This window comes from Rhincodon typus, chromosome 16, assembly GCF_021869965.1.
Source record: "Rhincodon typus isolate 14 chromosome 16, sRhiTyp1.1, whole genome shotgun sequence".
Taxonomy (NCBI): domain Eukaryota; kingdom Metazoa; phylum Chordata; class Chondrichthyes; order Orectolobiformes; family Rhincodontidae; genus Rhincodon; species Rhincodon typus.
Window position 1 is genome coordinate 30,216,096 of NC_063347.1, and position 12,463 is coordinate 30,228,558.

General features: G+C 36.5%; 1 protein-coding gene across 2 annotated transcripts in view; it reads left to right on the forward strand.

The window, feature by feature from the left end:
• Positions 1-12,463, forward strand: part of slmapa (sarcolemma associated protein a) — a 254,138-nt gene that overhangs the window by 167,206 nt on the left and 74,469 nt on the right. For both annotated transcript variants that reach the window (XM_048606410.1, XM_048606409.1), the window contains 2 exons: positions 1,206-1,286; positions 2,204-2,263. In XM_048606410.1, the coding sequence (XP_048462367.1) occupies positions 1,206-1,286; positions 2,204-2,263 (141 nt within the window). The remainder of the gene's footprint in view (positions 1-1,205; positions 1,287-2,203; positions 2,264-12,463) is intronic.

Here is a 12,463-nt window from a genome sequence, read left to right on the forward strand (position 1 = left end):
AGGCTTGCGTTGTATCAGAGCAAGGGATACAGCTTCAATAGAGTTTTGCAATCCATCTGTTTCAGTGAGTGTTCTAGACATGATTACTGATGTTTTAACCTATTTTCAAAACACGTGCATTTGTTTTATTAATATTGCATATCTTTTGTATTTGTGTCAAAGTGGTGACCTGATCACCATAATTTCACAAGACTTTGAAATTCTTTTGGACAACACTGATTCATGAGTTACTTAGTGGATTGTAAGTCACCTAAGTTATCTCAGTTCTATGACTTTGTGGTTAAAAAATGTCAAATGATTGAATTGGTTACTTTGTTCAAATGATCAGTTTTTGAAGCAGCACTTAGTTAAGAGGTCATTACAAGTCCAGTTTTGAAAGTGGACTGTAGCATGTGTCTGTTTACAGAATATGTTCAGTCTAAAACTATAAAATCAAAACATCGTACATTCATAATTAATGCAGTGAAGAAAGAATGGGTAAAAATATGCAGAATAGGGATGGAAAGAGTTGAAGACAAATGTTGAAGGCTTTTTAAAGCAATATTTTCATTGTTATTTCCCTCATCTGTAAAGTTTTCTATTCATATTATAAACACCATGTGCTGAAAGAAAGGCAACAAAAATCAGCCCAGAGATTCATTGTTATTTCTTACATAAATAATGATTTATAAAAAGCTGTATGATGTTTATGAAAAGTCATGCAAAGAATTTTAAGAAACATATACTTATACTTATTTTAAAATTACAACATTCAGGAAATAATGAAACAATTTATAATGCATTGTCTCTCTTCTGTGGTCATATACTAAAACATTGATAAGAACAGCTAACTTTGCAGAATTCACCCATTAGCAAGGAAATGATCTTATCCTCTCCAAACAAAAGCATTGACTATTTTAGCCAGGCAGCTGTGTGCTGAGTTAAAAGCTTCAGCTTGATTACATGACCATTTGTGGAAATATAATAGAAGCTGCCAAAACTTTCAGAACATTTGGGAGTTCCCATGTGTATTATTTTTAAATATAGTTATTTTAACTAGAAACTCTAGCTGCTGTTCTTAAAATTTTAGGAAATGGATAGTTCAATCATGTATATTTAAATTTGCTACCAACTGTCAACTTCAAAGAAAAACTAATGACTTGGCGTTATGCGTTCAAGTTAGTGTGCTCCCCTGTGTTTATAAATGGACTCTTCTGTCTCGTCAGAAAATCAACTGGAAGCAAAGGAATCTGATATGTCTGACACACTCAGCCCAAGTAAGGACAGGAGCAGCGAAGACACTACAGGTAATTTTATAGGATTATGCAATTAAATTGCAGAGATACTTTTACTGCCAAAGGCTGATCATTTTTTAAAATTTAAGTTTATTATAAGTTAAATTTGTGATGTGCACCTTTGTTAAATTGTGTTGTGTCATATTCTGTTCTTTTATATAGAATTCTATTGCGCTGATTTAGAAAGATACCTTACATTGGTATATACATGTTCACCAAAATTAAAATGAAATATCTATTGCTGAAGTTTTGATATGCTTCTTTTTCACTCCATGGAATTGGAATTTATTTAGCTTACTCCGATTAGAAAATAGGTCAGTAACCAACATAGTTAAATTTGGACAGTGCATGATCTTCATTTAAGTTCCACCTGCTTTTAAATGTTTGTTTATTTGGATTGTTGGTCAGATTTGACGGTAATCCCTTTCTGTATAGAAAGTGTCACCTAATCATTTACAGTTTCTTTAACATCTTTATCTTCCATTAAATTATGGAAATATACATTTGCGAGATGGCTTTGCATAATGCTTTGTAAAATCTAAAATGTTTCAATTATTAAGTACGAACTCAAACTGCAGCAAATTTTTGTTTTGTCAAACAATTTCCCTCTGCTTTTGTTCTTTCTAAATCTGTAAATTTAATAAAACTATGAACGTATTACATACCTCATTGCCAAATAGGTATTCAAAATTAACAATACATAGCTTTCAGAACCTTGTGTGTTGCTTAAATTTTGTTGCTGTGCGTGCTTCTTTTGGCAGGGGCAAGTGCAGATGTTAATACTACCACATATCTTCACCACTTATTAGATTACAGATGGTTTTGCTGTGACGTATAGTTCTTTGAGGAGGTTCTGATGGTATGTAAGAAATGATGTGCCATCTCAGTTACTGCATAAGCTTAAACTCATATTTTTAAACTAAAAATAGATTACCAAATGGATGAACAGGAATTGAACGAATCTTTAACTAAAGTTTCATTATTAAAAGGTAAGTTTTTGTTTCAAATTTTGATATATTTTGTGTGTTAGTCTTAAGTAGAATGTACGACATTCTAGAAGTGGCTTTTTGAGTACTTTTGTCATTATCACTGATTAAATCATCACTTAATTTTCTTAATTGAACATAATTTTGCGTTGTTTCCTTTTAATTTAGCCTTTACCATTTCTGTAGGTAAATCATCTAAACTAGCAATGTTCACACAGCGAAGATTTACATTTTGAATTATAAGTTTTATTCCTGGATAAGGCTTTTAATTTTAGTTATTAAATTCAGTTAATATGTTTTTTGTTAAAAAGAATACTGAACATTGATATCCAAATGCAGTTGATTGAAGGTTATCCTATTATCCTCCTTACACCATTCTGCACATTCGGTACACCAGTGAATAGATCCAAAACGTATCTCATGCTACTTTGAAACTTCCCTAGAGAATTGTATGTGCAAAAGGCACTGATTAATTTTGTGTTCAAACCGTTCTGCATCTTTGCCTGTTTTTAGTTCCAGTGCCGACTCTTTAAATGACATCTAGTATTCAGAGTAGGAAGTTGTCATATTGTGTAGGTAATTGATGTATTGCACTATTGGACTCCACTTCGTTTTCTGTTCAGGAGGAGGGTCTTTGAGGATTAAATATTTGATGTTCGAAAATGTTTATGATCTAACTTTATAAGCCCGTGATATTTTCTAAAAGACCTTCCCTGCAACAGAATGTGGGGGTATTATATGAAACATTTCCTCCATTGGAATACAACTAAGCACTTTTAAAGAAAGTGCTATTACATTTAACACTTTTCTCAGACTGAAACAGCCCTACTAACACAAATGAACAGAGTAATAGTGCCGTAGTTTATTTGTGGACATACGATGTATTTTATGATTGTCCATTTGAGATTGAAGGAAAGCCACCTGTGACTATTTCTGGCCAGTTAAAGCTTAACCAGTGATGGAAGGCTGCTTGCTTTCTGACTATATATGGACTTCTACAGTGCAGTTCATTTGTTTAACCATTTCCTTCTATAACCTTTTTAGTGCATGATCATCCTATAACTATTTAACTGTTAATGATATATTTAAGCATATCAATGAGTTTTGTTTTGCTAGTACTGTGCATATAAATTTTCAAGCGTAGCTATTACATTTATGCTTTCAAAAGGATTATATGATTTAACGTATTAGATAAAGATCCAACTATATAACTTATTTTTCTTTGGAGATTTTTAACTATATGTGGGTTTCTTTTAATTACAGAAAAATGACGTCATTGAAACAGTTTAGAGCAGCATAGTATTTTTATTAAGAACCATTAGTATTAGAATTTTTAAATGTTTTAAAAATCAATTCGTATTATTAGAAAACATGGCCTAGTGAAAATCCTGTTTGAAAAGAGTAAAAAGAAGGAGAATTGATAGAGAATACAGTGAGATTCTATTACACTCAATTTTGAAAGATACCGTTGTCATCTGTTTGAAATTAGAACAGACCACTGTCAACAACTTCGTGTACTATGATGAAATTTAAATTAATACGCTTTCATTTATTGGTACTGTTTACAAATATTGTACAAAACAGCAGTAATTTATTTTAATTAAAATGCCTTCAGTTCCCTCATTCATTTCAAATAAAAATATTTATGTATTGCTTAAACATTTTAAGTTATAATGCATGTTGACTGCCAGTGTTTACTATTGATTAATTTTTATCAATTGCTACTTCCAAAATATCCCTCTTGTATCATGCTGAAACCATGCATTCTCTTTCCTGACAATTGATGGTGTGGGATTTTGTTCTAGTATGCTGAAAAACACACAACAGACATCATGATTGTGATTACTTGTACAAATAGTGTGAACCAGTAACCACTGAGGATTTTTTTAAAGCCTCCAATGTAAATGTGTTGACATGATAGGATGAAGAAATAAATGTTTGATTGTCTTGATAGTTTTGTTATGTGAATTATTCATTTTAGAGGAGAGATTAATTAGAAAATTTATAATCTGCAGTTCTGTGGTAGGTACTGGAGAAGTAGGTTATTGGATGGATTTTGATTCTGCTTAGACAGCTTTTTTGTTTCAGAAATATATCAGCAATCTGGAGTTCTAGGAAAGTTAACCTGAAAGAAGACAACCATGAGCGTATTTCTAATTTCTGTCACTGTAAAACAAAATATCTGTTAAAAGTCAATCCAGTATTGGAATTTTTTTATCAACAATGCAGTGCTCTTGAACAAAGCAGTTTAAGTATTACGCCAAACTTGTAAAAAAACTTAGACACTTTTATGTACTTCAATTGTCATTTCTAAATAGTACATTGGTAAGGAACCATATATATCTTTGGAGAACATAGAATATTTGGATGAGAGATTGTTGTTATTTAAAAATGTGTGATGTCATCCAAGTGGACCAGAAGAAACTGCATATTTTTAAATCTTACTGTTTACTGTTTGAAATTGTTGCCCAGGCAAATCAGTGATAGATCGGATGAAATAAGCTTCTATTTAAGTTTAATTTGACACCTTCTTTGATTTGACTGTATTGGTTACATGCCGTTATTAACCTTGAAACAGTGTCCCAACTGTCTATGTAGTAGTATTAGAAGCAGGGAACATGCAGTTATCCTGACTTAAGTTACTGCCACAATAGAGGGCCTTTCCATGATGACAGTGCTGGAAATCACAGCAGTTCCCATTTTCATGATGAGTGGAATAGATTCAGTCTAGGTTTTAGACATGGATATTTCATGGAGACAGTTTGCAATTTAAAACACCCCCACTCAAGTGGGATTTTTGCATCTATTGCACAGAACCTTGCATGTTCACATTAGACCTGCTAAAACAGAACAAGTCTGAGCTTTATGGATTCATTTGGATAGCCAGGTAGGACACCCTTTGGGCATGATTCAGCAATGTTTTAATCAGTTCAGGGCATGTGGGTTTTGCCCAGGGGACCAACATTTATTACCCTTGCTATTTGCCCTTGAGAAGGTAGCAGTGGACCGTCTACTTGAATTGTTGAAATCCATTTGGGGTTGGTACATCACAATGCTGATGTTTCAGGATTTTGACCCATGGCACTGGAGAAACAGTGATAGATTGCCAAGTCGGAGGTGGAGTGGGGCAGGTTGGGGGAATATGAGGTGTTATGATCCCAGACAGAAATCTGGCTTTATAGATTATATTTTGCTCTTGTTTATTTAACAAGTAGATCTTTCACTGAAATACAAGCAAGCAATACTACACGCCTGATTTTAACAATAAAGCAGAAATTTACCATATAAAAGAAAAGGTAAAATAGAATAAACCTAGCTATTTACACTTAACACAATTTGAAAGATTTTGAAACACAATTAAAATACAATCTCCTTTATCTCAACACCATCACTTTACAGTACTTAAACACCACAGAGAACTCTTCTCTATCACATCTATAAGGTTGACTCAACTTTCTCTTTCAATTCCCTCTTCCTTGAGTATTCACACAACTGAGCTTAAACTTTTTCAGCTTCAGATATAACCTTCATAGTTCTAACCAAACACTTCAGGTCTGAAACTTTCAAACTATAATCCTTGTGCTGAGGTAACCTATTTTATAACTTCTGAATTATCACCTTTCTTAGGGAAGAATTGTTTGTACCTCTAACTTCAACGGGGATTTTGCAAACTGAACACAAAAGCTTTCTACCCTTTGGGTTTTTCCCCAAATTAAAAAAAAAAGTTACTTCCTGACTCTAACTGAAATGAATGTCCTTCTGTGTTTACCCTTCCGTCATCTGGCTGCCGGTTTATTTCTTTTGACAGATACTGCCAGACCTGCTGAATTTTCCCAGCAATTTCTATTTTTGTCTCCGAGGACAATTACAGCCTCATCAATTTATTCTTGATCATCAGTAAAGTGATGGAAAGTGTCATCGCAGTGCTGACAAGCAGCCCCTGCTCAGCAACAACCTGCTCACTGATGCCCAGTTTGGATTCCACTAGGACCACTCAGTCCTTACCTCATTGCAGTCTTGGTTCAAACATGGACAAAAGAGCTGAATTCCAGAGGTGACATGAGAGTGACAGCCCTTGACATCAAGGCTGCATTTGACTGCATGTGGCATGAGTAACCCTAGTAAAACTGGAAGCAGTCAGAATCAGGGGCAAACTCTGACTGAAGTCATACCTGGTATGTAGGAAGATGGTTTTGGTTGTTGGAAGTCAGTTATCTCAGCTCTAGGACATCTCCGTAGCAGTTGCTCAGTATAGTGTCCTCGGTTGAACAATTTTCAGCTGCTTTGTCAATGACCTTCCCTCCATCATAAGGTCAGAAGTAGGGATGTTCGCCAATGATTGATTATACAATGATCAGCTCCATTCACAACTCAGATACTGAAGCAGTCTGTGTTCAAATGCATCAAAACCTGGACAATGTCCAGTCTTGGGCTGACAATTTGCAAGTAAGTTTCAAAGCACACAAATGTCAAGTAACGACAGTCTCCACTAAGAGATAATCTAACTGTCACTCCTTGACGTCCAATAGTGTTACCATCAGTGAATCCCTCACCATCAATATCTTGACGTTTACTATTGACCAGAAACATAACCAGACCGGCTATATAAATATAGTGACTACAAGAGAGATCACAGACCAGGCGTTCTGCAGCAAGTAATTCACCCACTGACGCCAAAAGCTTGTCCACAATCTGCAAGACACAAGTCCGAAGTGTGATGGAATACTCTCCACTTGTCTGAGTACAACTTCAAAAATACTAAAGAAGCTTGACACTATCTAGGACAAAGCAGCCTAGTTGATTGCCACTGCATCCGCTGCTTCCACCACTGACACTCAGCAGCTGTATGTACTATCCACAAGATGCACTGCAGAAATTCATCAAAGATCCTTAGACAGTACCTCCCAAACCCATGACTACTTTTATCTGGAAGGACAAGGGCAACAGATATGTGGGAACACCACTACCTGTAAGTTGCTCTCCAAGCTGCTCCCCATTCTGAGTTCCTTCACTGTCACTGGGTCAAAATCTTTGAATTCCCTCCCTAAGGGAATTATGGGTTTACATACAGTATGTAGACTGCAACAGTTGAAGAAAGCAGCTCACCATCACAAGGGCAACTAGGGATGAGTAGTAATTCTGGCCAGCCAGTGACTCCTATGTCCCATGAATGAATAAAATTTAAAGGCCCTAATTTTTAAGCAGCCCAATTCTAGATTTTCTACATTCCCTAGATATTGTCAAGAGGAAACATCCTCTCTGCATCAACAATGTCAAGACCCCTCAGGATTTTTTGTCTCAATTAAGCTGCCTGTTACTGTTCTAAACTTCAGCAGGTACAAGCCTGTCCAACCTTTATTTGTCAATGATCTCTAAACTGCCACCAACAAGTTTACATCCCTGTTTTAATAAAGTGACCAATACTATGCATAATACTCGGTGTGGTCTTACCAATGTCTTGTATAACTGAGCATAACCTACATACTTTAGTATTTAAGTCCCCACTTCATACTGAATGATAACATTCTGTTTGCTATCTTAATTGCTAAGTACAATACATCTGCCAATTCCCCTGGCTGATTACCTTGAATGTATCCAAGTACCCTGCTATAACATCAATAATAATATATTATAATATTTTGCCTATGACAGATGTTGGCTTGTAGTTTCCTGCTTTCTGTCTCCCTTTTTGAATAAAAGAGTTATTTATGTTCACAATCTTACAATCTAATAGGACATCCTCAAATTGGGACAGCTTTGATAAATGAAAACCAATGCATCAGCTATCTCTTCAGCCATTTATTTTAATATTCTTGGATGAAGTCCATCAGAACCTGGGCACTTATCAGCCTGCAGCTCCAGTAATCTACTCAGCACCACTTCTTGGAAATTGTGATTTTTCTGAGTCGTTCTCTCCCTTTCTCTTTAATAGAAACTTTTACCATTTGTTCTAATATTTCTGGCTAGCTTTCTCTGTAATCTAAATGTCCTTCCTTATTCCTTTTTTTGGTAATTTGTGTTTTTAATATTAGTAATCATAGGGAAATTGAGGGGAAAATGTGTAGATTGATGTCAGATACATGTAAGAATAATAAGGTTGTAATAGTAGGAGATTTCAAATGTAGTGTGGACTGCCATAATGTTAAGGGCTTGGATGGTGAGGAATTTGTTGAATGTATTCAAGAAAATTTTCTTTATCAGTATGTAGATGTACCTACTAGTAAAGGAGCAAAAATTGACCTTTTCTTGGGGAGAAAAGGCAAGTGACTAAAGTGTTCGTGGGGAGCACTGTGGGACCAATTATAATTCCATTAGTTTTTAAATAATTATGAAAAAGGACAGGCCTCATATAAAAGTTAAAGTTCTTAATTGGAGTAAAGCAAATTTTGATGGTATGAGACAGGAACTTTCAAGAGTTGATTGGAGTAGACAGTTCACAGGTAAAGGGATGATTGACAAGTGGAAGGCTTTCAAAAGTGAGATAATTAGAGTGCAGAGTCATTATGTTCCTATTAGAGTAAAAGGTAAGTCTGGTAGGATCAGAGAACAATGGATAAATAAAGATATTGAGGTTCTAGTCTAGAATAAAATATAATCATATATTAGATATAAACAACTGGGTTCAAATGAACCTCTTCAACAGTATAAAGAGTGTAGCGGCATTCTTAAGAGGGAGATTGCAAGGCAAAGAGAGGATATGAGATAGCCTTCAGAAATAATGTGAGAAGTAATCCAAAAACATGCTACGCGTATATTAAAAGCTGGGTCCAGTTTTGTTTGTTATTTATGTAAATGATTTAGATGAGAATATGGAAAGCATTGTTTTTAAGTTTGCGGATGACACCAAGGTTGGTGGCATAGTGGACAGTGATAAAAGTTACCTAAGATTACAAAGAGATCTTGATCAGTTGGCTCAATGGGCTGAAAAGTGGCAAGTGGAGTTTAATTTTGATAAATGCAAGATATTGCATTTTGGTAAAACAAACAAAGACAAGACTTATACAATTAAAAGCAGGGCCTTGGGTAGTGTTGTAGAATAAAGGGACCTAGTGGTTCAGGTACGTAATTCCTTGAAGTTTGCATTACATATATATAGAGTGATTAAGAAGGCATTTATTCCAAACATGCCAAACATAATCCTAAACTAGACTAGTCCCACCTGCCTGCTCCTGGTCCATATGCCTCCAAACCTTTCCTATTTGTGTACTTATCCAAATGTCTTTTAAACATTGTAATTGTACCCACATCACCACTTCCCCAGGAAGTTCATTCCACATGCGAACCAGCCTCTGTGTAAAAAAAAATTTAGCCTTCATGTCCTTTTTAAATCTGTCTCCTCTCACCTTAAAAATGTGTCCCCTTGCCTTGAAATCGCCCATCCTAGGGAAAACACAACTACATTAACTCTATCTAAACCCGTCACTATTTTATAAATTTCTGTAAGGTTGCCTCTCAACCTGCTACGCTCCAGTGAAAGAGGTCCCAGCTTATCCAGCCTTTCTTTATAACTCAAATCTTCCAAACCCAGCAAAATCCTGGTAAATCTCTTCTGAACCCACTCCATCTTAACAATAACCTTTCTGTAATTGGGCAACCAGAACTGGACACAGTGTTCCAGAAGGGGCCTCTCCAATGTCCTGTATAACCTCAACATGACTTCCCACCTCCTAGGGAAATCAAGAGGGTAAAAAGGGGATATGAGATAACGTTGGCCAATAAGGTTTAAGAATAATCCAGAGAGATCCTACAGGTACATTAAGAGCAACTAGAGAGAGAATAGGGCCCCTTAAAGATCAATGAGGTCATCTGTGTGCAGAACCACGAGAGATGGGACAGATACAAAACAAATATTTTTGTCAGTATTTACTATGGAGAAAGAAATCAAGGCTAGGGAACCGGGGGAAGTAAATATTGATGTCTTGAAAGCAGTCTGTGTTTCAGAAGCGGAAGTGCTGGAGACCTTAAAAAGCATAAAGGTGGTTAAATCTCTGGTCAAGTGTATCTCAGGACGTTGTGGGAAGTTAGGAAAGAAAATGCAGGACCCCTAGCAAAGATGTTTGTATTATTTACAGCTAGGGCTGAGGTGCTGAAGGACTAGATGGTGGCTAATGTTGTGCCTTTATTTAAGAAAAAGCTGCAAGAAGAATCCTCGTAACTGTAGACCTGTGAGTCTGACATCAGCGATGGATAAGTTGTTGGAAGAGATTCTGAGAGATGGGATTTACATGCCTGCTAAATTCTCATCCATGTTGTTTATATAAATGACAAAGAAAAGTGGACGCAGCACTGATCCTTGCTGAAAACTGCTGGTCACAGGTCTTCAGTCCTAAAATCAACCCTTCACTACCACTCTTTGTCTCCTACCATCAAACCAATTTTGTATCCACTTGGCAAGCTCTCCCTGAATCCCACGTGATCTAACTTTACTAATCAGTCTACAAAGCTGAACCCTTGTCAAAGGCTTTCTTAAAGTCCGTGTAGACAACCTCTACCATTCTGCTTTCAATCTTTTTAGTTACTTCTTCTAAAAATTGAATCAAGTTTGTGAGACACGATTAGCCATGCACAAAGCAATGCTGACTCTTCCTAATCAGTCCTTGCCTCGACTTTGGTCATTTACGAAAAAGATTTAAATGAGAAGTTAGGAGGCTTGGTTAGAAGTTTGCAGATGATACCAAAACTGGTGGTATAGTTGACAGTGAAGAAGGTTATCTAAGATTACAAAGAGATCTTGATAAATTGGGTCAATGGGCTGAGGAGTGGCAGCTGGAATTTAATTTGGATAAATGCGAGATATTGCATTTTGATAAAACAAACAAGGGCAGGATTTGTACAGTTGATGGTAGAGCCCTGGGTAGTGTTTCAAACAGAGAAACTTAGGGGTTCAGGGACATAGTTTTTGAAAGTTGTGACCCTGGTAGACAGGGTGGTTAAGAAGGTGTTTAGCACATTTGTCTTCATTGCTCAGACCATTGAGTATCAGAGTTGCGACGTCATGTTGAGGTTGTACAGGATGTTGGTGAGGCCACTTTCGGAGCAATGTGTACAGTTCTGTTTGCCCTTGGACAGGAAGGATAATATTAAATTGGAAAGACTTCAGAAAAGATTTACCAGGATGTTGCTGGGACTGGAGGGTTTGAATTATATGGATAGGCTAGGACTTTTTTCACTGGAGCGTGACGTTTTTGAGGTTTAGAAAATCATGAGGGGCATAGATAAGATGAATACCAAAGGTCTTTTCCCTAGGGTTCAGAAGTTCAAAACTAGAGGGCATATTTTTATGGTCAGAGGAGAAAGATTTAAAAAGGACATGAGGGGCAACTTTTTCACACAAAGGGTGGTTTCTATATGTAATTAACTACCAGAGGAAGTGGTAGATGCAAGTAGAGTTACAACATTTAAAAGACACTTGGATAAGTACATTATTAGGAAAGGTTTGGAGGGATATGAGCCAAATGCAGGCAAGTGGGACTAGTTTCATTTGGGAAACTTAGTCGGCATGGATGACCGAGGATCTGTTTGTGCTGTATGACTCAATGACTCTATTCTGTGCAATTTTATCATCTGACACTTGCCTTTACACAATTATGTGCTTCTTTGTTTGATTTATTGTTGTCGCATGTAGTGAGATAGTGAAAAGTGTTTTGTATGCTATACAGGCAGATCGTACCATACAGTGTGTATCAGGGTTGCAAAACAGAGCGTAGAATACAGTGTTAGAGCCACAGAGAAGTTGCAAAAGAGAGATCAACATTAACATTTTGAGAGGTCCATTCAAAAGTCTGATAACAGCGAGGAAGAAGCTGTTCTTGAATCTGTTTGACCAATCTGTATTCAAACTTTTATATGTTCTGCCTGACGTAAGTGGGTGGAAGAATATAACCAGGGTGGGAGGAGTCTTTGATTATGTTGGTTGTTTTCCTGAGGCAGTGGGAAGTATAGATGGAGTCAGTGGATGGATGGCTAGTTTGCGTGATGGACTGTGTTCACGACTGTATGTTGTTCCTCGCGGTCTTGGGAAGAGCAATTGCCACACCACACTGTGGTGCATCCAGATAGTTGGACCGTAGAAAGCATCCTATAAAAATTAGTAACAGTCTTTATGGACATGCCGAATTTCCTTAGCCTCCTCAGGAAGTAGAGGCATTATTATGCTTTCTTGACCATCTCGTTGATGTGGGTGGACCAGGACAGATTATTAGT